This window comes from Rhamphochromis sp. 'chilingali' (assembly GCF_963969265.1).
Source record: "Rhamphochromis sp. 'chilingali' genome assembly, chromosome: 17".
Lineage (NCBI taxonomy): Eukaryota > Metazoa > Chordata > Actinopteri > Cichliformes > Cichlidae > Rhamphochromis > Rhamphochromis sp. 'chilingali'.
The window spans coordinates 34,336,421-34,362,690 of record NC_137944.1 but is presented as its reverse complement, the minus strand read 5'-3'; the positions used below and the strand labels follow the sequence as shown (position 1 = coordinate 34,362,690).

The following is a 26,270-nucleotide window of genomic DNA, read 5'->3' as shown; positions in this document are numbered from 1 at the left end:
TGTAGTTATTGAAATCATTACAATCCAAATTGCTCTTCTTCAGAAGGGGTCTCACCACCGCTGTTTTAAAGGCAGCAGGGAAGACACCCAACTGAAGAGAGCAATTCATCATGTATAAAAGCTCAGCCTCAAAAAATCCATAAAGTGTTTTAAAGAGTGAAGAAGGGATTGGATCTAAAAGACATGCGGTGGGTCTCACTGTGGAGAAAACTTTCTGCAGGTTCTCAGCATTAACCAGGACAAAGCTGTCCAGTGTCTCCTCAGGTACAATCGAGCCCTCAGATGTGTTTACAATCATATCGCGATTAGATAAAATATCAGATCTGATGGCGCTGATCTTTCCCCTGAAGTGGTCTGCAAACTGCTCACAGAGCGAGTCTGTGGGCTTCTTTGGGAGCTGTTAAAATCAGGGTTAAATAAATGATCTATGGTGGAAAAGAGGACCTTGGGATTATTTTTGTTAATACTGATTATTTTGGCGAAGTATGAATTTCTTGACTTCCTTAATGTATTATTGTACATTTTAAGTTGCTCGGAAAATATTTGATGGTTGATAGTATTTTTATTTTTCCTCCATCTCCTTTCTGCTGCCCTGCAATTTCTTTTGAGTGTTTTGACTTCTTCGTTTCTCCAGGGTGATGCATGTTTTACGTTAATCTTTTTGGTGGTGAGTGGAGAAACGGAGTCAAGGCTTTTCTTCAGTTTGCTGTTGAAATAACTAAAAATCAAATCGCAGGGTGCAGGTAAAATCACAGGGGGGCATTTGACTAAAACCCTGGTAAGATTTGCAGCCACTTCAGAGGTTAGATAGCGCCTCCTCACAGTTCGCACTGAGGTCTCCCGCTGAATAAAACTGGTGATGTTAAAAAACACACAGTAGTGGTCAGAGACAGCCAAGTCAACAACAGAGGACACGCTGGTGGACAGCCCATGGGTGATGACCAGGTCCAGAGTGTGTCCTCTGTTGTGAGTCGGCTGCGTGACGTGCTGGATAAAATCCAAACAGTGAAGAATGTTTAAGAATTCTTTTGTTGCAGGGTCAGAAGGATTATCTATGTGCAGGTTAAAATCACCGGTTAAAATTATCATATTATATTTTGAATGCATGTTTGTTAAAAATTCTGAGAATTCCTTGATAAAAGCAGCGCTGTCTTTAGGTGGTCTATAAACTGTGACAGATAAAACTGGAGGGCTGCTGAAAACAATAGCATGGAATTCAAAAGTGGTAAAATGATCAAATAAAATTTGTTTGGTGGTGAGTGTGTTGTTGGCTAAAGATGCAGTCCCACCACCTCTCTTACCACTTCTAATAGAAAAAGAGAAATTAAAATTTGGTGGGGAGGCCTCAGTGAGAACAACTGGTGCATCCGAGCCCAGCCATGTTTCAGTTAAAAATAAACAGGCAAGTTTATTATCTAAAATTAAATCATTAATAATAAAAGACTTGTTCGACAGAGAGCGAACATTTAAAAGTGCCATACTGATTGAGACTGGTGGATTTTTGACAATAGAGTTGAATGGATGTTGATATTTTTGAAGAGGCCGGAGGTTATTAATGTTTTTGGAGTTACTGGATTTATGATAATTCTGTTGCTCTCTGTTTGTGATTATGACGGGTACATCACCTAATATGCTTAATTGGTAGTAGGCTTTCGAGCCTATACAGCTTGGAGTAAGACAACATGCATGAAGAGGATGATGTGGACAAAATACTCATTTGCCTAATAATTCTGCACTCCCTGTACCCTGGACCCCAGAGAGTTAAACATTTTTTTAAAGTAACACAAAAGTTACTTCTGAAGTAATTAATTACTTTTAGAATCTAGTAACTCAGTTACTTTTTTGAAGAAGTAACTAGTTACTATAATTAATTACTTTTTCATAGGAACTTGCCCAACACTACACACTCCAAACACACTAAACGTGACAAATCTCTCACATCTCAAGACTCGCTGTCAACCTCTCTCCCTCCATTTTATCTCGGCTGTAACATCTGATGATGTCAAATGAGGACACGAGGATGCGTGGCACATTACATGTTGCACAACGTATTCGTGAGTTTCATATCAGATAAGAAAAATATTTTCAGAAACCGTTCAGATGCACTTTTATCATTTTGTCCTATAAATTTGTTCCATCATGTGACTCGGCTGTCATATAAACACGTCTGTGTTCTTATTTAGTCACAGATCAGATCATCACATCTGTCAGGACAGAAAGACTAGCAGCAGTAAAAAGTACTGCAGAGGCTCAGGTTCATGTTCAGCCCAGGCTCTGTGCTGCAGCTCAGCCCCTCTCTCTCCACTTTCTTTACTGTTTCAATGGTCTCTGTCCAAAAAACAACAACAAAGAAATATCTGTGAAAAAGTAGAGTTCATAAACTCAAGTCATGAATGAATAAATAAATAAAATAAAATGCAAACATTTTATTTTGAAGGAAATTTAGTTTAATTTGTTGAATAAACCCAGAAAGTTGATTCTGTTTATCTGGACTTTGTGTTATCAGTTTTAATTCTAACTATGAACAAAATGTGGTTTAGCTTTTCCTGTCATGACGTCTGTACCTCCTGTTGAAAGCAGCTCACAGAGAGACAGAGACAGCGAAGCGACAGCAGCATCAGAATACAGAGGACCAACGTTTACTTATGATTTACTGCAGAATCAGAATCAGCTTCACATAGAAAAGCTCCAGTTAACAGAGAAACACAGCGACTGAGTGACGGCTCTGCTGCACAGGAAACTGATACTGCTGAAAACTGAGCATCTTAAAATGTCTTCCATCATTGATGAGGATCCAGAGTTGAGCATGAATGTGAAATACAGCAAAGGAGAGGACAGAGGAGAGAGACTGGAGGGACTGGTCCTCCTCCATGAGAATGTGGACTCCTGCACAGACCGTCAGGTCCATGTTTCAACACAGGACGGAGGTAAGTATCAAATACTGAGGCATCAGGAATCAGGAGAGACTGTTTCCATCTTCTCAATAAAATATCAAACTAATACAGATCCATCAAAGCTTTTGGATCCAGAGACTCAGTTTATTCATGGTGTGGAGGAAAGTTCAAGCTTTGGTGAAGGTGTGCAGTCTCTGCTCTTATCATGGTTTATATGTTTCTATATTTTTTAATGTTTTCTGTTTATTTAGAGAATAAATGATAAAAAGTGTCTAGTTTAAAGTATCAGTGTGTTATTTTAGTAAGTGTAGAAACAAGCTGACAGAAAAGTGTTGGAGGAGTTATCTCACAGATCAGTGGTGAAGGCAGAAATATAAGAAACAAGGAAGTGTTGCTCGACACTGTGGAGTGAGTATAACCACAGAAACTACTCGAAGCACACTTGTCACAGCTAGTTTTAGCTGACAGGAAATCAGACCAATGAATAACAACTCTGTTTTCATTTCAGCAAATCATGGAGATATTGTTTTAATGACATAATATTCATGTTATAATAACCAACATTGTCCTCATGATCTGGTCTTTGTGTGAAACACGCTGATACACATTCGTCTGTTTCTGAGTCACATCAAAGCGTTTCTCTGTCAATCAGAGTCTCTGTTCTCACATATGTAAAAGTCACCTGAAGACAAACATGTGACAAAGTCTCCTGTAAATATCAAAACTGCTGGAATGAACTTGTTCAGCTCATCATCAGGTCGGCTGCAGGTGGAAAGTCTTTCTGACGATAAACCAATAAAATACGCTTGAAAAAATGGGAAACAAATTATGATTAAAACATGTTTAATAATTAAATTAACAAATTCTTTTCTCTCCATTTTGCCTTCGTAGAAATAAAAGCCCAGAAGAAGCTTCCAGCTGTGAAAAGAAGCCGTTTCAGAGCTGTTGAAGTGAAGCTGGTGGTTCTGTATCTGCTGATTCTGGCTGGAATCACAACACGCTGTGAGGAGTTTTATTATCATGCTCATGATACACTCCCATGTTAAAATGAGCACCTTTGCTGCAGTAAAAACATGTTTCCATTCAGGACCAAATGAGTTTTGGTCTCTAAGGATAGTTTCCTCTTCATAAAAACTGCACGGTGGCATTTTAAATGGAATTCTCTGATCAATAATATGAGCTGCTGTGTGGTACAGCCTGACCAACACGTTGGTTTTGCTGACTGAGCTTCTAGTATTTCATGAGTCTGTTACTTAGCACTGATTAGCAGGTGTGTGTCTGTGTGCATGATTCCTGGCTCATATCTTGTGTGTGTTGTGGAGTGAATGTTCTTGTTGTTCCTTCAAACTCTTCACTCAACACGCTGATTCTGTGATTATCTCAACAAAGCAGACAGGCAGCAGCATCTGCTGCAGACTGATGCAGGTGCAGCCACACTATGTTAGACAGTGGCCGTCTGTCATTGTGCGACTAGTTAGTTCACTTGGTGTATTAAGCAGGTAGCTAACAAGCCAATGTTAGCTCCATTCATCTGCTGGGATACATCAATTAATCTTTTTTTATTACATCAAATCACAACAACAGTTGCCTCGAGGTTCTTTATATTATCAGGTAAAGACTCCACAATAACAAAAACAACAACACAGAGAAAACTTCCAGCAGCTGCTGATGTTTGGATTTTAAGGTGGTTTGATTCTATGTTTTAAATCAGTTGATGATCTTCAGCTGACCTTTAGCTCCTGGTGGAGCTGTGACAGACTTAATGCTGGATCAGCAGAAACATCACAAATCTATGATGTGAGAACAGAGACGCCTGCAAAAGGACGTCTGAAAGCAGGAAGTTCCTGGAAGCTGCAGGAAGAAACATTTATTAATTATAAATAAGCAGAAAGAGGAAGTGTTGAAGCCTCAGAGCAGCTTTGACTGAATGTAAAAAGACATATTTTCAGTGAGAACAGGCACATGTCACATGAGTCAGAATCTATTCTTTCAAAGCATATAGATAACATCTCTGACTACAGGTGTAGAAATGCTGTTTGACTCTTCACCTTCTTCCTCCACACTGAAGCACAATTATTCTGAATCTTGTCAGTGGTTTTTGTTCACAGTTGATACGTATTTAGCTCATCAGATTTCCTGTAGTTCTAACACCTCCACCCACAGGACATGTTAAAGAACAATGGCTGCAAGTTTCTGACTCTTATTGATATTTGACAAAGCAGAGGAAGAAGATTATTTCTGTTCAACGTTTCACTCATTTTATTTTATTTTATTTTGATTTCACTGAAATATTTCAGATGCTTTGAACAAGAGTGAAAACAACAAACTTCACTTCAAACACAATAAACTGAACCACAGTTACAACGAGCTACAGACTGAACATCAAGGTAAGAAAGTTTTTAAAATTAACAAGAAAATACTAATGTCAGATAAAATTTATATTTACATTTTTTAACATGTTTTTTTCTACAGAGACAAAACGACTCAACAGTCAGTTACAGGAAGAAGTGAAGAAGCTGAAGGAGAAGATAGAAGGTAATAAAGTTTGAATAACTGATAGAAAACATCAGTGTTACACAGTGATAACCTGATTGTGTCTTTGTTTTGAATCCTACATGTTTGATGCTGTGTAACAGTTTCTCTGTATAAATGTAAGTTTCAGTTCATTATGAATAAGAGAGAAAACCTGAGTTTAAATGAAGCATTTACAGGGAAAATGACAGGAACCAAAGATTCATGTGATACAACAGGACACAAAGTCTGACTTTAAAACATGTGTTTGACTTTAAGGGAAGTGGTGTCCAGAAGAATGGACGAGGTTTGGAAGCAAGTTTTACTTTAAATACACTGAGAAGAAAACTTGGTCTGACAGCAGGAGAGCCTGTCAGGATAAAGGAGCTGATCTGGTGATGATAAACAGCAAAGAGGAACAGGTGGGTGTGTTTGTTCATGTCTGTGTGATCTTTGATGGAGCTGACAGTGAGTTACAAAGTTCTTCATACTGTGAATTAAAGCCACACATTGATGATAAGTATACATGTGCAAACATACAGACACATAAACAAAGCAGCACATTCATTCCATCAGAAACACAACAGTTAGAAACTATGGAGGAAAATAAAGGGGAAAAGATTGAGGGAGAGCTAACCTGTAAAAATGAGTTTCAGCCGTTAACAGTCAGCTGACCTGATAGTCTGAGGAAGGCTGTTCCACAGTTTGGCTGCAACAAGCTCAAAAGCACGATGGCCTCTGGTGTTCAAATCAGAGCGAGGGACAGTTGGGAGACGCTGATTAGATGATCAGAGAGGCCGGCTGCAGTGATAAGGTCCAAGAAGCTCTGCTATATAAGCAGGGGCCTGTTCATGCACAGCTTTATATGTTCATAACAGGATTTAAAAGAGGATTCTGAAGTTCACTGTAAGCCAGTGAAGAGAAGCAAGAATAGGTGAGATATGAGACTGCAGGCCAGGTTTTGTTTGCAGCCTTGCTGCTGAGTTCTGCACTAACTGCAGACCAACTATGGAGGACTGAGAAATGCAGGTGAAAAGTGAATTACAATAATCAGGCAGGAGAAAGTATGAACTCAAAGTTCCAGATGATTGAATCACAGTAAAGATTTGATCTTTGCAATATTTCTGAGCTAAAGGAAACAAGACTGGCTGACCTTTGACATGTGAGGCTCAAAATGCAGCTGTTGGTTCAAAATGATCTTTAACAGGTGATTGGATGTTACTGGTGAGGGGGACGATGTACTGACTGACCTCCTCAGAGAAACTGAGCCAAACAGCACAACTTCAGTTTGAGATGAAGGAAGTTTAAATCCATGAAGTGATGACAGAGAAGCATTCACTGAGGCAGGAGAGGCTCGACAGAAAAGCATTAGTGTGTGTGTCATCTGCACAGCAGTGCTAGGAGATCCCATTAAAACCATTAAGCAGATGTCACAGGGGCAGCATTTATAAAGAGAACAGAACTGGTCCAAGGACTGAGGCATGTGGGACTCAGATGAGGACACACGTTGATTAATATGAAGTATCTGTTTGATATTCAAAGATGGTCGCTCACAGTGGACATAGATGCTTCTTTCACTCCTCTTTCAAACCATCTGTCCTCTCTGTCCAAAATGTGAACATATCCTTAAGATGCAGATGGACTGCTGAGTCTTGTCCTGTGGAGGTGGCTCTTCTGTGTTGTGCCATGCACTTGTGAAGTGGCTGTTTGGTCTCTCCAATGTAGAGGTCTGGACATTCCTCGCTGCACTGTACAGCATACACCACATTGTTAAGCTTGTGTTTAGGAGTTTTGTCTTTTGGGTGAACCAGTTTCTGTCTGAGCGTGTTGCTGGGTCTGAAGTACACTGTGATGTCGTGCTTGGAGAAAACTCTCCTGAGTTCCTCTGATACACCGGCTACATAGGGGATGACAATGTTGTTGCGTCTGTCCTTCTTATCCTCCCTCGCTGGTGTCTGGTCTTCTTTTCTTTGCCTCTTTGCTGACTTTAAGAACGCCCATTTAGGATAGCCGCACGTTTTGAGTGCTTCCTTTACATGTGTGTGTTCCTTCTTTTTTCCTTCAGGCTGTTCTGCCCGGTGGTGTAGGGTCCTAATTACTCCAAGTTTGTGTTCCAGAGGGTGATGGGAGTCAAAGAGGAGGTACTGGTCCGTGTGTGTGGGCTTCCGGTAAACTTCGATGTTGAGGTTGCCGTTCTCTTCAATGTGCACGGCGCAGTCCAGGAAAGGCAAACAGTCGTCCTTTGTGTCTTCCCTGGTGAACTTGATGTTTTTATCCACAGCGTTAATGTGCGCAGTGAAGGATTCCACTTCTTGTGTCTTGATTTTGACCCAGGTATCGTCCACATATCTGTACCAGTGGCTGGGTACTCTTCCTTTGAAAGAGCCAAGAGCCTTTCTTGTGAAGTTGGTCCTGTCCTCCAAGGAGCTGTCTTCTTGTAGTCGTTTTCTGACAGTCTCCACGGCCTCTGTGGTGGGTATGCAAGTGAAGAGAGAGACTACATCAAAGGACACCATGGTTTCATCTGGATCCAGGGTAAGTTTCTGGACCTTGTCGGTGAAGTCGGTGGAGTTCTTGATGTGGTGTGGGGTGTTCCCCACGAGAGGAGCAAGGATGGTAGCAAGGTGTTTAGCAATGTTATAAGTGGCTGAGTTTATGCTACTGACTATGGGTCTGAGTGGGACAGCTTCCTTGTGGATTTTAGGAAGTCCGTAGATGCAGGGTATGGCATCCCCTGGGTAAAGGCGGTGATATGTGAGGCGGTCAATAATTTTGTCCTTTTCAAAGTCTTGAAGGCAAGCTATAACTTTCTTTTTGTAGCTGCTTGTGGGGTCTCGCTTTAAGGCTTCGTAGGTATTGTTGTCACTGAGGAGAGTAGTGATCTTTGTGTGGTAATCTGTAGTGTTTAGGACCACGGTGCATCTTCCCTTATCAGCTGGTGAAACAGTGATGTTGTGGTCTTTGGTCACAATGAACCCACCCGAAACTCTGGCTGATTGGGGCCCACACCCAGTTCCACACCTTGGCTCAGGCGATTAGAGGATCATCAGGGGGTCCTTTTGTCCCTCTGTGGGGGGTCACTCCCACTAGGTTTATATCTGGGACTCTCCACCATTTGACCTTAGAACTGAAGAAGCTTCTCGGATGAGAGGTGAAACGTCTTCAAGTAACTTAAAGAAGTCCAGACGCTTTTCTTTGCAAGCTCCTTTGACTGTGTTAATAAGAGGAGCACCATCAACAGTATGAAGGCTGCAGAGAAGTCAAGCAGGACTCAAATGGAGTCTTTATCCCAGCGCAGAAGAATCTGGTTAGTAACTTTCATGAAAGCTGTTTCAGTGCTGTGGTTTGTCTGGAACCAGGTTGGAATTGATCAAAGATCTGAAGGAGCTGATGAGCAACTTGATTTAAAACAGTGGGATGTAAGGAGGGTTGATCCCACTCACAAAGACTCTGGCTGTTTGAAAGTCAGCTGAAATGAAAGGGACTGGTTTCTAATAGAGAGAAGTCAGGGGGAGATGGCAGCAGGAAGGAGTTTGAACTCCAACAACAGAACTGGAGGAGAGACTTGGGGCGGTTGAAGAGGTACAGACTTGAACTCTGACCTGATACTGTTGATGTTGCCAGTGAAGAAATCTAAAAATGTCCACAGTCATTAGAAGACATGGGAGTGACAGCAGTTTGTCTCTGGGAAGACAACACTGACTGTAAGCCTGTCAAAGATGATACATCTGTGATTGGATAGTAGGTCAGACATGTGGAAGGTCAGCGTTATGTGTGGGGCCGACAACATGATGCACTACATGAAATGATGCTGCAGTGTTCATCAATTGTGTGGCAGTGTTGTTAGAGGGATCATCAATAAGTAAATTAGACTCATCTACTAAAATGACTTTATGAACAATAACCGATGAGAGAAGATTAGAGAATCCATTCAGGAAATGATTGCAGGATTTGGGAGGTGGATCGATTACAATACAGCAAACTGGAGATTCACATTGAATTATGAAGGAGAGGAATTCAAAGCAGTTAAAGAACCAGGATTAAATGGGAACCAGTTCAGATGATCCTTAGAAACCAAGTCAACACAAAACATTGAAATAACAGAAATGTTATAAAATGAGAGAAATCCTCATAATCCAGATTATTTTTCTGATTCAATCCAACTGAATCAAATGATTTGTTAACACTGATTCCACTGCAACACTGACTGAGCTACAGGAGGAGCTGATATTCATTGATTCTTTGGCTCTTTCTGATTTCTGCACAATGGAAGAAAAGTTTCATCACAGTTATTCTTCCTTCAGACATGTTCACAAGATGATGTCACTACAACAGAAGTGCTGAATTATGACTGGAGACAATATTTGTGTCTCTTCTCAAACAGGAATTTGTCAATGAACTGAACCTGAGAGGAGAGTCCTGGATTGGTCTGGAAGCTAAACGGCCATCAGGAGGATCTAAATGGGAATGGGTGGACGGATCAGCGCTGACACAAACGTGAGACATTAGTTTGTTTCTATTCCAGAGTTATTATTTAGAAGTGAAACACTGATGTTTTGGAAGATAGATCAGCAATACATGAGTTGAGCTATTTTCCAACAGCCCCACAAACTGAATGTAAAGAAAAGCAGAAATCCTCCTTTGAATGAACAGCTGTGCTTGAACTCTCTTCATCTGCAGTCTGTGATGACGTTCAGTTACAACAAGTCAGTTTGAAGGAATCAGGATTGAAACATGTTCAAAGCAGCGACCGACACATTTCACTTTGTTCAATTTGTCTTCATGTTTTTGTGCTGTAATGTTTCTTTTCTCACAGAACAAAAAGTGTTTCAGAGAATTCCTGTCTCTTCTTCTTTGGTGTTTGTAAAACTTCAGAACATATGAAGGAAGAAGCTTCAGTAAATATGACCTGATAGACACACATTTCAAAGTGATGTCTGTAAACAGCTGACAAACAGTTTCAAACAGCAGAAAGTCAGCTCTGACTTCTTTTTATTCTCCATTTTTACAGCAGGAAGATTTCATATTCATCAAAGCTTGAAAGCTGTTTTAGTGTGCATGATGATTCTCAGAGAAAAGTCTAAAGGAGGGAAAGTGGGCGAGAAACCTGGGAAAGAAATACAGCAAATATTGGAAATATTCCAAAAGAGACGCATATTTATATGAATGTGACAATAGTTATGAGTTTAGTCCAGTTTCATATCAGATTTGATCTCTCTGACAGGTTCTGGGCAGAAGGATGGTCAGATTTTTATTCTGGATACCGTGGAGTCTGCTGTGACCGTGATGGGAGATGGACACAGTTATATTATTCTAATTCAATGACCTTCATCTGTGAGAAATGAGTTTGGTGCTTTGATGTAAATGTGTGAATAATCCAACCAAAGACACCTCACTATGAAATGTCCTGCATGAGCCTCAGACTCAGCTTACAGTCTTTACTTGTTCATTCTGCATCATATATTGATTACATATATTGTCCCTCTGTGCTCTGTGCTGTACAGTAAGGTTGGAAGTCATCCACACAAAACCTTGAAGTACTTCATTACTCTGTAGTTCCAGCAAATTGTTCTAATAAAAGTCAAAGTGCAGCTTGTCTTTACTTTGCTTTACTTGGTTTATTCATCAGCCTGTTGGTCCTAAAACTACAGTAAATGTCTTGTTTCTAAAAGTTCAGCAAAAAATATGTTTGATTAATAAGAATTTTAAATGTTCTGATCAGCTGGAACATCAGAAGGACATTTTTAAACCTCTGTGTATGTGAAAGTGACAGAAAGACATTAAATGCTAATTGTGTTATGTGAGTCATATATATTTAGTTTTGCATTTTATATGGAAGTTGTATTTTGATTTGAAAAACAAATATTTCACATAAAGCTTTAAGTGTTGATGACTTTAATTACAGATAAAATAACTTACTCAGTAACTTATTGTTTAAATAGTAAAAGAGAGAAAACGGCTTCAGAGCTCTAAGTGTCGCTATATTAAAGGTTCAACATTTAACTTGGAGACACTTTGAAATATTTCAAAACATCAACAGAATATGAAGAAAACATCTCTGATGTCATGTTCAACACATCTAAATATGAACTGAAGTTAGCATCCAGCTAATGTCAGCCTGTACGCTCATGTAATACCACTTTGTACCACAAGAGGCTGCAGTGAGTCAGCATAGTCTGCACTGAGCTCACATTTGTATAGTTGTTGTTGCACTGCAGCATTAGGTCAGACCACAAGTGTGTTGTTCTTTTACAATAAACAGCAAAAGTCAGAAAGTGTGTTTGGATTGACAACAACTGTGATGACACATTATAACCTGTTATTAAAGTTCTGCCCCTGCTTTGATCAAATGTGGGTTACTGCTGGTTAGTTAGTGTGACTTCATACAAACCTGTGTGTTACACCAGTGGAAGAAGCTTTTCCTTCATCAGTCTTCTTGTTTCTTACTATAGGGCTGAACAGCTACACTAACACTCTCTGGCTCTATGCTGCCCCCCTGTGGTCACAGTTGTAGTCAGTGTTGGTATGAAATGTTTGAAAGCTTCAGCACCACAGACAGCTGCAGGCAGCTCCACCCTCTCTGTACCATGTCTTTCTTAAACAGAAATAAGACAAAATAGAAACAGTAGAAGAAAATATAAAAGGCCAATTCAAATATAAAATAGACACAGCGGTCTGCAGCATCAGCAGAAGTGATACAAACAGGTGCTGAGATGCAGTGAACATAGAGCAGCATTATTATTTTCAGACTAGTGGATGGGAAATAATACATGAGAGGGGGAAGAGAGGGAAGGACTCGAACGCAGGACTCAGAATAAAAAGAAGTCTTTAACATCCAGATATATAATGAACAAGAGCGAGCTGGAGATCACAGAGGGACATACAGGGAACATAACAGATGTCTCAAAGAGACAGCACTTTATACACTAACATCTGATTGGAAAACAGGACACAGTTTTGGGGGGGAGCTCCCAATTCTTACTAAAGAGTTCAGTGCATTAGTGATGGATCTATTAAGGTGGGATAAAGTTTTTACAACAGCTCTCACAAATCTTTTCCAATATGGTTTCAAATCTATCAGGACTGTCAAGAGCAGCTTTGTGATAAAAACAAATATCTGTGATGGAGAGGTAATCAAAGAGTGTCATGCTAAAATGCTCTGGGAAAAAAGAATCCTTTGGGAATGTGCTCTTCACCAGGTGAACTGTGACAACATGAATCAGGATTACTGAGGGAAATCTGGAGTTAGTTTATTAGGGTTGAAAATTGAAGGCAGCTGTTTGAATTATTTTATTATACACAATGCAAATGTGCTCATATGAGTTGGCACTCTGTCTTTCGAAGGTCGAAAGCTTAGAGACACAGAGTGCACGGGGACTTTGCAGCAACGCTTACATACACATGAAAATGGTTTTCTGTAAGTCTCTGGGTGTCATGGTCCTGGTCGTTGACCCAGCGTTTTGTGTTCATTTTGGTGTCATCTTATGTGTTGTGTTCATTCTTATTTTGTATTAGTTCTTAGGGTTTGGTTCGTGTGGTTAGTGCTTTAGTGTTCTCCCTCCTGTGCTCTGTTCGTGTCCCTGAGCTTGTCTTTGTGAATTTCCTGTTTTACTTTGAAGGTCTGTGTCTGTTATCACTGTGATGTTGACCAGCAGGCGTTTAGGAGTCTTGTAAGGGCGGCTTCAAGATGGGGTCCGCCATGCTTCAGCATTTCGGCGAGGATTTCGTCCAGGCCTGCGGCCTTTCCACTCTTGAGGAGTCGGATCGCTGTCTTGACTTCAGTGATGCTGATTTGTCCGATATCGACAGGAAGAAGATCCATGGAAGGTGCCAGGTCTTTGGCCTCGAACCATTGGGGTGGCTCAGGTTGGTTCAGAATATCGCGGAAGTGTTCGACCCATCGTTGGTCTTTTGCTGTTGGTAATTGACTTCATCATGCGACGATCAGTTGACCAAGCTGGCATCGGTGTGCCCATGGAACGAAGCGCGTAATCTCACTGACTTGGACTTCGCAGATGACATCGCCCTGCTGGGCTCGACTCAGGAAGACCTCCAAAAGTTGACCGCGGCCCTGCAGAGGGAGGCAACGAAAGTTGGATTAAGAATCAGCACCAAAAAAACCAAGGTACTCCGAGTTGGCTATGCACGTGCCCGCATTCCTGTTATGATCAACCAACAACGTGCTGAAGAGGTGGAGAATTTTACATATCTTGGCAGCATCATCTCGAATGACGGGGTCTCTGATCGGGATGTCGACGCCAGAGTAGGGAAGGCAGTTGGTGTCCTGCGACGTCTCCAACCTATTTGGAACTCGACCTCCCTGAATGTAAGGGTCAAGATCAGACTACTGAACTCTATCGTCTTCCCTACTGCACTTTACACTAGTGAAACCTGGCGCTCAACAAGTGCAATTATTCAACACCTGAATGTGCTTCAACAACGTGGCTTGGGGCGAATCCTGAGAATTTCCTACCAGGACCGAATAACAAATGAGGAGGTCCTACGAAGAGCAGGCACCCGCCCATTAGCCGATGTTGTTGCAGAAAGGCGCTTCCGCTTTGCAGGACATATTTTACGCCTACCCCCTCATCGCCCAGCTAAGATTGCCATGGCATGGCATCCACGCACTGGCAAGCGAAAGCAAGGCCGACCAAAGACCACATGGCGTCGAACATTTATGGACGATCTGAGAACTGTCGACATTGCCTGGGACGAAGCTGAAGCAGTCGCTGCTGACCGACATCAATGGAGATCACTAGCTGCCCGATGCGCCGCCCGGCGTAGGAGGAACTAAGTCTAAGTAAGTCTGTTATCACTGTGTCAGCTTGTGTCTTCCTGTCGTCTTGTGAATTAGGTTCATCTGTGCTCCCCTCCTGTGTGTCATTACCTGATTACCTTGTGTTTGTATATATAGTGTGTGCCTGCCTGTGTTCCTCATCGGTTCGTCTGTGTTACTCTGTTGTTCTGCGGCTTTCTGCTCCACAGCCTGCTCTTTGTTCCCAGCTCACCTCCTTATGTGTTTCCCTGATTGTGACCTTGTGAGTTACAGTTTTGTGTTTTGTTATTTTTAGTTCTCCCCAGTTCAGGGTTTTGTTCAGTTCCGCCCTCACTTTTGTTACTGAGCACTGTAAATAAACCTCACTCGCATCTCCACCACTGTCTGCAACTTGGATCCCCATTCACGCCACCACACGATAGCTGCACCAGCTGTGACACTGGGTCAGAGAGTCCAAACTAGGTATCCTGAACCAGACCTTAGAATCAGTAGAAGAACAATAAATAACAACATTAGATAACCAAGGCTACGCAGGGTGTGTTTTTGTGTCCTTGTGTCTCTGATTCCAGGAAAAGAAGCAGATAGGAGGTCGAGGGAGCAGCAGACGTGGAGTGAATGAGGAGTTGTGGCAGACTGCCACGCCGCTTCTGGAAGAACATAGTCATAATAATACATGTTCCTCTTGTAGTATAAAACTGTACCGCCCGCTCTGAGGGTCATCTTTGGTGTGAGGCTGACTCTGGCATCACATCACAGTCCAGTGCTGTAAAATTGGAATTTCAAATACCAAAGCAAATGAAATCTTTTTAATAGACAGATATTTTCTCCTGAAATTCCTTCTGACATTTTGAACACGACAAGCTTCAGTTGAAAAACAGAGTGACTGCATCTCTATTTTGGTGGTGTCTAAGACCTGAAGACACACGCAGTAAGTGGACAAGCTCACTGTGGCCGGTTGGGAGAAGCTGGAACTAAATCCTATAAAACACATTTCCCTCAGTCGGGCTCAACAGCAGAGCAGCTCAGTCAGAAACATTTCATGTGTGTGCTGGAAAATAAAGTGTGTGACCTGAAGAGGCTGTGGTGGCCAGTCTGTGCTGAGAGAAACACACCAGTGACACAGGGCCCGACCTCATATTTCCTGTGACACTCATGTGCTTCTACGTACTTATGATGTGTACAGAGTCATGAAACCAGGAAGACTCATGAAAAAGGCATTATGTGCCGATTATTGCTGCTGACTTATATTTATAAATAACTTTTTAGCTTCTTTTTTTATTTTAAACAAACTCTCAGTAAAAAGTTTGCTAACCACAATGCAAAGCAGAAATGAAGTTGGCCCCTCTGTTGGTGGTTTGGTCTGCTGCTACTTCCTGTTTGATGTCTATTAAAAGCTGCCCGACTCAGAAACAAACCAGACAGACACTGAAGCCTCGTCAAACACTCTCACCCACCAAGATGTCCGCAGAAATTCAAGCTGCAGCAGATTTTCGAGTGAAATACAGCAGAAGGACCCACAGTGATGGACGACAGAGAGAGTACAGCGAGGTGCAGATGATAGACGATGGAGAGCAGCATCCTGATGTTGGGATACAAGAAGCTGGTAAGTAGGAAGCAACAAACATTTCAAAAGTTTACAATGAAGGAGGGAAGTGCTGCATGACTCTAATGGCTTATCCAGCAGGAGCTCTTCGGTGGTGCAACAGAAGTTTAAAAACAAACTTGCTAGAAACTGTGTGGAGCACAAATAACCTCAGAAAACAAGTTGATGTACATTTTTCAGAGCCAATTATAATATTAGGTTTTTTTTAGGCTTCAGTGACACAGGCCTAGACACAAGTTAGTAACCCATTGGTGGCCTTCGTACACTATTGCTGGTAGATTGGTCTTGCAACGTTTGTGTGGAAGTGATCAAGTGTGTTGCATCGAGTGCGATGCAAACTAGAAACAGAGAACATTTACCTTCAGGGTTAAAGTTGCTAAAGCCAGTTTGTACAAAAGGTTCAACTTTTACTTTGAAGGTAAATGTTAAAGAAGAATCTTCATACACAAAAGTGAATTATGGAGTTCCACAGGGTTCAGTGTTAGGACCAGTTTTGTTTACATTATACATGCTTCTGTTAGGCAGTATCATCACAAGGCATAGCAGACATTACCACTGCTGTGCAGATGATACCCACCTTCATCTGTCTATCAAGCCACACACCAATGAGTTAAACTGGCCATCATTAAGTGGTCTCTATGCCTGCTTGGCTGGGACCTAACATCTCAAAATAAGTCTTCCTGTGAGCAAATTATGAAGATTATTCATAATTATCATTATTAATATTGTCCTTTGCTTTAAAAGAGGTTTGTCAGACACTGTTGAAGAATCAATACATGTGGGAATAAACTAAAGATATGATTTTGCACCAAATTATATCAACCATGTTTTCCTCCAGTAGAACATTTTACCTGATTTCCTGTAATTCTCAAATATACAAGATCAACTTGTTGGAAATGTCATTATTACTACAAGGCAGATCCATTTAATTAAGGCATGCACCAGTATTAAAAATCTCAATTAAAAAGAAATCAGTAATATTATTATATAAAAAAGTTGGGTTTTTTCCCTTTAGGTGTTGACACTCAGAAGAAGCTTCCAGCTGGGAAACGAAGCAGTTTCGGAGGTTTTGAAGTGAACCTGGGAGTGCTGTATCTGCTGATTCTGGCTGCAATCACGACACGCTGTGAGAAATTTTATTACCATGTTGTGTTATCTCTCCAAAACCCCATGTACTTAGAGACTGTGTCTGCACCCAAACCAACAAAAAACAAATGAAGAATGTGGATTATTAAACATTAGGTGTCTCTCTTCCAAATCTCTGTGAGTACATGAATTAATAATGATCATCAAAACTGTCTTACTCTGGCTTACAGAAACATGTTTACAGCAGGATGATTATATTAGTTTCAATGAATCAACACCTCCAAGTTATACTAATTGTTAGAATTCTCTACCCTTAGGCAGGATCGTGAGAAGACATAGCATACAGTTTCACTGCTATGCAGATGACACCCAGCTCTATCTGTCCATGAAGCCAGATAACACACACCAATTAGTTAAACTGCAGGAATCTCTTAAAGACAGAGACTTAGAAACTAGACTATGAACAGAACACACAGCTGGGTATGAGGGAGACTGCAACGCAGGACAGAGGGAGATGCAGCCATAAATACACACAAGGGCAAACATAAAGACTGCTAATGAACCTAAAACATAAACCATAATACAAAAATGACACCAAAACACAAGAACTCAAAAACACTGGGTCACAATGACCCAAACCATGACATGTTTTTATTACAGGCTTTTGACAGCATGGCTCTCTGTTGTTGAGTAAATGTTCGATGGTTGCTTCAGACCACTCATAGTTCTTTGATTATATTAACAAACGTGACAGGAAACTGAAGGTAACAAGATATTTTACCATTTCTGCTTTTAGCATATTTGCATTGGGATCTTTTTTTTACCCACCCAGTTCAAGTGCATAGTTATAGCTGAAGTGGCTGCTATATGACAAACATGTTATAGTGAGACAAAAACATAACATTTAGATTGGACCCCATAACAGTGGCAGGCAGCCTGCATGCTTCTACCAGTGGTTGGACCGGATTTCCCCACAGTTTTTCCTATCTTTGGAAGGCTGACACTCCACTGTTTTCCTCAGCTGTCAATGAGTGATAAACATCAATCTTTATTTACTCTGGAAAGTGTCATAAAACTTTGTGAAAGGAGTCAGGGAAGCTCAGCCATACTGAGGTTTGAAGATAGGTTGAAATGTTGGTAGTTGAAGTCAAAGTAAACTTTAATATCTCTGCTATATAAAGTTCAGTTTAAAGAGAGACGAGACAACGAGGCTCCAGTTCCATACAGTGCAAGAGAAAACAATAAATCTAGGAAGAATAAGAATAATAATAAGAATAAATATATATATATACTTTGAGACTGAGGTAAGGGGAGCAAATAGACACATATACTAGTGTATATTTACTTTACTTTAGTGTATAGTGCTGTGTTTTTGCCACTGTTAACCATGGTTAGCCTCCGTTAGCTGCTGTTAGCTTTGGTTGGCCTTTGTTAGCTGCGGTTAGCCGTGGTTAGCCTCTGTTTGCTGTTCTTAGCTGTGGTTAGCCTCTGTTAGCTGCTTTTAGCCTTTGTTAGCTGCTGTTCACTATTGTTAATCAAGCTTTCTTTGAAGTGGCAGTAACTTTGTTGGGCTTTAACGTTGAGTGAATAAAGCCTCCTATTATGTGAGAATGAAATCAAACTATTTACCAAAGTGTAAGTGTGATTTTTAGAACACTTGAGCCTAACATCTGCTGGTATAATAATAGCTTATACCATGCTGTTGTTATGTTTGCTGTCCTTCTCTTGTTCCTTTGCGATGAGCGGGTTGCATGTCTAATCTGCTGACAATAAGTAATTGTTACAATATCAAGAAAAAATAAGTATGTCTATGCACGTTTCATGTGTTAGACTCCTGACTTCAGCTCAGGAGATGAGGGATGAAGTGAGGATGAGGAGGAGCATTTTATTAAGATTCTGTTCAGGTTTTCACTTCTTCTTCTTCTTTCGGTGTTATTCCGAGCGAGCCCCTCCAAGATGTAATCTAGTTTGCACTCAGAGGTCTTATTCTGAGTATTCACGGCAGCCGTAAGCTTCTCCAAGATCTTATCCGTGCTGCACTCAATGAGCCCATTTTGAGAAACTCACGCCTCGTCCCATCATTTCAATCCCAGCGGGCAGCCTTGTGGGGGTTTGAACAGCCGGTTCCGCTTTCTTAATTCTTTGATAAGTCAGGGCCAAGCCAGCTCCGATCAGCAAGGACCCTGTTATCATGGTTCCGAATAGGTAGATATCTTCAGCACTCAGGCTCACCCGAGCCCAGACTTCTCATTGAGAAAAGGGTGTCAATTGCATTCAGAGACCAGTTGATCAAATCCATAATTCCTCTTTTACGTTTTAGAGAACAGACTGTGAGAGAATGTTCCAGGGAAAGTAATACAAAAAACACGAGACTAGAGAAGGACATAAGAGGCTAAGCAGGGAAGCTAAGGGAGAGGAGGAGGAGGGGAGGAGAAAAGTGCGACCACCTTTGTCAAGAGCAAGTGTTAAAACTTAACATGTTTTTCTATCAGGCAAAAGAAAAAGGTGTTGCTGACAAAGAGACATTTCCTGCTTTGTGCACACTGTGAGCATGAGGTATGAATGTGGTTGTGGTTTGTTTCACCATAGGCTCACCTTTAGTTAAACAAAGAAAAATGAAATTATTTTTGTTTCATGCAAAATGTTTTCACACTTTTCTGAGTGGCTTTGCAAATATAAATACAATGAAATGTTCTATTTGTGTGTTCCACCACACTGGAGGTTTTTATTCACATTAATTAAATGAAAGTTTGGGTCTGTGGTTCTTTGCATGCTGCCACTTCCTCAAAGCTTCTTCCTGTCTGAAAGCAGACAGAAGGCTGGACAAGAAACACTGAGAGCAGCATCAGTACAGAACAGCTTGATATCTACCAGGGTCAGTACTGCAGAACTGTTAGAGTACAGCTTAAACTCCTGCTCAGCGTCTCAGTCCTCTCAACATGTCCTCAGATATTTATGCCAAACCAGATCTATTAAAGAAGGTGAGATACAGCAGAAAGGAGGACGGAGCAGAGTGGGAGCAGAGGGAGGTGGATATCTACGAGAGTACAGATGAGATCAGAGATAGTTATGATCATTTTCAATCGGAGGAAGGAGGTAAGTCAATTATAAAAACAAGAATTTGTAGAGCTCTGTGAACAGGAAATTTATTTACACACTTTAGTCACAGTGCAGATGTTATATTTCTTTTGTTTTTGGCTAAGCTGATACAACCTCAACCGCAGGTCTATTAAGCCTTTCATGCATGAATTACTTTTCAAAGAGTTTTTTACATGTCCACTTAGGTGGACAACATACATTTGAAATTAAGTGTTTGGTATGGAGTGACGCATCAGTGTCCAATGTAGTGGTTTATGTGTAAGTAGACCATCAACACTGACACAAATACAAGACAACAGCCTGTAGTGACCACTATGTGTTAATCACAGACTGACAGGAAATAAGCACAGACCAACATCCACACTGCTTTCTAACAGGACCACAGACTCTGAATCCTCCTTCAGTCCTGAAGGGCTCTTTCAGATGTGCTACACTGGGTCTAAGAGTGCTGTGCCTCCTGATGTTAGCTGGGATCATCATCCTGTCCATATGCTGTAAGATAAGATACAACCTCTGAACTTCTCCTGCAAATGAATGTATGACTGATACTGAATCCCAGCAGCCAACAAACATGCAGCTTCACAACCAGAACGTCTCCTTCTGCCACAGCAAATACAGGAAGTACATGAAGCCAACACAGAAGCAGCAAACACTGCAGTTCCTTTAATGACCACTGGAGGCTGATGCTGAAAGCGAGTCAGTCCCCACAGACTCCCATGTTAAAATGAGCACCTTTGCTGCAGTAAAAACATGTTTCCATTCGGGACCAAATGAGTTTTGGTCTCTAAGGATAGTTTCCTCTTCATAAAAACTGCACGGTGGCATTTTAAATGGAATTCTCTGATCAATAATATGAGCTGCTGTGTGGTACAGCCTGACCAACACGTTGGTTTTGCTGACTGAGCTTCTAGTATTTCATGAGTCTGTTACTTAGCACTGATTAGCAGGTGTGTGTCTGTGTGCATGATTCCTGGCTCATATCTTGTGTGTGTTGTGGAGTGAATGTTCTTGTTGTTCCTTCAAACTCTTCACTCAACACGCTGATTCTGTGATTACATCAACAAAGCAGACAGGCAGCAGCATCTGCTGCAGACTGATGCAGGTGCAGCCACACTATGTTAGACAGTGGCCGTCTGTCATTGTGCGACTAGTTAGTTCACTTGGTGTATTAAGCAGGTAGCTAACAAGCTAATGTTAGCTCCATTCATCTGCTGGGAAAATTGAATTCAGTTCATTTTATTTATATGAAGTGCCAAATCACAACAACAGAACAATACAGAGAAAACTTCCAGCAGCTGCAGATGGTTGGATTTAAAATATACTTATTTTGTGTTTTAAATCAGTTGATGATCTTCAGCTGACCTTTAGCTCCTGGTGGAGCTGTGACAGACTTAATGCTGGATCAGCAGAAACATCACAAATCTATGATGTGAGAACAGAGACGCCTGCAAAAGGACGTCTGAAAGCAGGAAGTTCCTGGAAGCTGCAGGAAGAAACATTTATTAATTATAAATAAGCAGAAAGAGGAAGTGTTGAAGCCTCAGAGCAGCTTTGACTGAATGTAAAAAGACATATTTTCAGTGAGAACAGGCACATGTCACATGAGTCAGAATCTATTCTTTCAAAGCATATAGATAACATCTCTGACTACAGGTGTAGAAATGCTGTTTGACTCTTCACCTTCTTCCTCCACACTGAAGCACAATTATTCTGAATCTTGTCAGTGGTTTTTGTTCACAGTTGATACGTATTTAGCTCATCAGATTTCCTGTAGTTCTAACACCTCCACCCACAGGACATGTTAAAGAGCAATGGCTGCAAGTTTCTGACTCTTATTGATATTTGACAAAGCAGAGGAAGAAGATTATTTCTGTTCAACGTTTCACTCATTTTATTTTATTTTATTTTGCTTTCACTGAAATATTTCAGATGCTTTGAACAAGAGTGAAAACAACAAACTTCACTTCAAACACAATAAACTGAACCACAGTTACAACGAGCTACAGACTGAACATCAAGGTAAGAAAGTTTTTAAAATTAACAAGAAAATACTAATGTCAGATAAAATTTATATTTACATTTTTTAACATGTTTTTTTCTACAGAGACAAAACGACTCAACAGTCAGTTACAGGAAGAAGTGAAGAAGCTGAAGGAGAAGATAGAAGGTAATAAAGTTTGAATAACTGATAGAAAACATCAGTGTTACACAGTGATAACCTGATTGTGTCTTTGTTTTGAATCCTACATGTTTGATGCTGTGTAACAGTTTCTCTGTATAAATGTAAGTTTCAGTTCATTATGAATAAGAGAGAAAACCTGAGTTTAAATGAAGCATTTACAGGGAAAATGACAGGAACCAAAGATTCATGTGATACAACAGGACACAAAGTCTGACTTTAAAACATGTGTTTGACTTTAAGGGAAGTGGTGTCCAGAAGAATGGACGAGGTTTGGAAGCAAGTTTTACTTTAAATACACTGAGAAGAAAACTTGGTCTGACAGCAGGAGAGCCTGTCAGGATAAAGGAGCTGATCTGGTGATGATAAACAGCAAAGAGGAACAGGTGGGTGTGTTTGTTCATGTCTGTGTGATCTTTGATGGAGCTGACAGTGAGTTACAAAGTTCTTCATACTGTGAATTAAAGCCACACATTGATGATAAGTATACATGTGCAAACATACAGACACATAAACAAAGCAGCACATTCATTCCATCAGAAACACAACAGTTAGAAACTATGGAGGAAAATAAAGGGGAAAAGATTGAGGGAGAGCTAACCTGTAAAAATGAGTTTCAGCCGTTAACAGTCAGCTGACCTGATAGTCTGAGGAAGGCTGTTCCACAGTTTGGCTGCAACAAGCTCAAAAGCACGATGGCCTCTGTTGTTCAAATCAGAGCGAGGGACAGTTGGGAGACGCTGATTAGATGATCAGAGAGGCCGGCTGCAGTGATAAGGTCCAAGAAGCTCTGCTATATAAGCAGGGGCCTGTTCATGCACAGCTTTATATGTTCATAACAGGATTTAAAAGAGGATTCTGAAGTTCACTGTAAGCCAGTGAAGAGAAGCAAGAATAGGTGAGATATGAGACTGCAGGCCAGGTTTTGTTTGCAGCCTTGCTGCTGAGTTCTGCACTAACTGCAGACCAACTATGGAGGACTGAGAAATGCAGGTGAAAAGTGAATTACAATAATCAGGCAGGAGAAAGTATGAACTCAAAGTTCCAGATGATTGAATCACAGTAAAGATTTGATCTTTGCAATATTTCTGAGCTAAAGGAAACAAGACTGGCTGACCTTTGACATGTGAGGCTCAAAATGCAGCTGTTGGTTCAAAATGATCTTTAACAGGTGATTGGATGTTACTGGTGAGGGGGACGATGTACTGACTGACCTCCTCAGAGAAACTGAGCCAAACAGCACAACTTCAGTTTGAGATGAAGGAAGTTTAAATCCATGAAGTGATGACAGAGAAGCATTCACTGAGGCAGGAGAGGCTCGACAGAAAAGCATTAGTGTGTGTGTCATCTGCACAGCAGTGCTAGGAGATCCCATTAAAACCATTAAGCAGATGTCACAGGGGCAGCATTTATAAAGAGAACAGAACTGGTCCAAGGACTGAGGCATGTGGGACTCAGATGAGGACACACATTGATTAATATGAAGTATCTGTTTGATATTCAAAGATGGTCGCTCACAGTGAACATAGATGCTTCTTTCACTCCTCTTTCAAACCATCTGTCCTCTCTGTCCAAAATGTGAACATATCCTTAAGATGCAGATGGACTGCTGAGTCTTGTCCTGTGGAGGTGGCTCTTCTGTGTTGTGCCATGCACTTGTGAAGTGGCTGTTTGGTCTCTCCAATGTAGAGGTCTGGACATTCCTCGCTGCACTGTACAGCATACACCACATTGTTAAGCTTGTGTTTAGGAGTTTTGTCTTTTGGGTGAACCAGTTTCTGTCTGAGTGTGTTGCTTGGTCTGAAATACACTGTGATGTCGTGCTTGGAGAAAACTCTCCTGAGTTTCTCTGATACACCGGCTACATAGGGGATGACAATGTTGTTGCGTCTGTCCTTCTTATCCTCCCTCGCTGGTGTCTGGTCTTCTTTTCTTTGCCTCTTTGCTGACTTTAAGAACGCCCATTTAGGATAGCCGCACGTTTTGAGTGCTTCCTTTACATGTGTGTGTTCCTTCTTTTTTCCTTCAGGCTGTTCTGCCCGGTGGTGTAGGGTCCTAATTACTCCAAGTTTGTGTTCCAGAGGGTGATGGGAGTCAAAGAGGAGGTACTGGTCCGTGTGTGTGGGCTTCCGGTAAACTTCGATGTTGAGGTTGCCGTTCTCTTCAATGTGCACGGCGCAGTCCAGGAAAGGCAAACAGTCGTCCTTTGTGTCTTCCCTGGTGAACTTGATGTTTTTATCCACAGCGTTAATGTGCGCAGTGAAGGATTCCACTTCTTGTGTCTTGATTTTGACCCAGGTATCGTCCACATATCTGTACCAGTGGCTGGGTACTCTTCCTTTGAAAGAGCCAAGAGCCTTTCTTGTGAAGTTGGTCCTGTCCTCCAAGGAGCTGTCTTCTTGTAGTCGTTTTCTGACAGTCTCCACGGCCTCTGTGGTGGGTATGCAAGTGAAGAGAGAGACTACATCAAAGGACACCATGGTTTCATCTGGATCCAGGGTAAGTTTCTGGACCTTGTCGGTGAAGTCGGTGGAGTTCTTGATGTGGTGTGGGGTGTTCCCCACGAGAGGAGCAAGGATGGTAGCAAGGTGTTTAGCAATGTTATAAGTGGCTGAGTTTATGCTACTGACTATGGGTCTGAGTGGGACAGCTTCCTTGTGGATTTTAGGAAGTCCGTAGATGCAGGGTATGGCATCCCCTGGGTAAAGGCGGTGATATGTGAGGCGGTCAATAATTTTGTCCTTTTCAAAGTCTTGAAGGCAAGCTATAACTTTCTTTTTGTAGCTGCTTGTGGGGTCTCGCTTTAAGGCTTCGTAGGTATTGTTGTCACTGAGGAGAGTAGTGATCTTTGTGTGGTAATCTGTAGTGTTTAGGACCACGGTGCATCTTCCCTTATCAGCTGGTGAAACAGTGATGTTGTGGTCTTTGGTCACAATGAACCCACCCGAAACTCTGGCTGATTGGGGCCCACACCCAGTTCCACACCTTGGCTCAGGCGATTAGAGGATCATCAGGGGGTCCTTTTGTCCCTCTGTGGGGGGTCACTCCCACTAGGTTTATATCTGGGACTCTCCACCATTTGACCTTAGAACTGAAGAAGCTTCTCGGATGAGAGGTGAAACGTCTTCAAGTAACTTAAAGAAGTCCAGACGCTTTTCTTTGCAAGCTCCTTTGACTGTGTTAATAAGAGCAGCACCATCAACAGTATGAAGGCTGCAGAGAAGTCAAGCAGGACTCAAATGGAGTCTTTATCCCAGCGCAGAAGAATCTGGTTAGTAACTTTCATGAAAGCTGTTTCAGTGCTGTGGTTTGTCTGGAACCAGGTTGGAATTGATCAAAGATCTGAAGGAGCTGATGAGCAACTTGATTTAAAACAGTGGGATGTAAGGAGGGTTGATCCCACTCAGAAAGACTCTGGCTGTTTGAAAGTCAGCTGAAATGAAAGCGACTGGTTTCTAATAGAGAGAAGTCAGGGGGAGATGGCAGCAGGAAGGAGTTTGAACTCCAACAACAGAACTGGAGGAGAGACTTGGGGCGGTTGAAGAGGTACAGACTTGAACTCTGACCTGATACTGTTGATGTTGCCAGTGAAGAAATCTAAAAATGTCCACAGTCATTAGAAGACATGGGAGTGACAGCAGTTTGTCTCTGGGAAGACAACACTGACTGTAAGCCTGTCAAAGATGATACATCTGTGATTGGATAGTAGGTCAGACATGTGGAAGGTCAGCGTTATGTGTGGGGCCGACAACATGATGCACTACATGAAATGATGCTGCAGTGTTCATCAATTGTGTGGCAGTGTTGTTAGAGGGATCATCAATAAGTAAATTAGACTCATCTACTAAAATGACTTTATGAACAATAACCGATGAGAGAAGATTAGAGAATCCATTCAGGAAATGATTGCAGGATTTGGGAGGTGGATCGATTACAATACAGCAAACTGGAGATTCACATTGAATTATGAAGGAGAGGAATTCAAAGCAGTTAAAGAACCAGGATTAAATGGGAACCAGTTCAGATGATCCTTAGAAACCAAGTCAACACAAAACATTGAAATAACAGAAATGTTATAAAATGAGAGAAATCCTCATAATCCAGATTATTTTTCTGATTCAA

General features: G+C 41.4%; 1 protein-coding gene across 1 annotated transcript in view; it reads left to right on the top strand.

Annotated features, from left to right (window-relative positions):
- The window catches only part of LOC308384723 (uncharacterized protein), a 39,229-nt gene extending 17,019 nt beyond the window's left edge, over positions 1–22,210 (top strand). The window contains exons 2-4 of the mRNA XM_080863313.1: positions 20,347–20,463; positions 21,899–21,988; positions 22,074–22,210. Of these exons, the coding sequence (XP_080719439.1) occupies positions 20,347–20,463; positions 21,899–21,988; positions 22,074–22,150 (284 nt within the window). The 3' untranslated portion in view covers positions 22,151–22,210. The remainder of the gene's footprint in view (positions 1–20,346; positions 20,464–21,898; positions 21,989–22,073) is intronic.
- Positions 22,211–26,270: the final 4,060 nt, after the last annotated feature.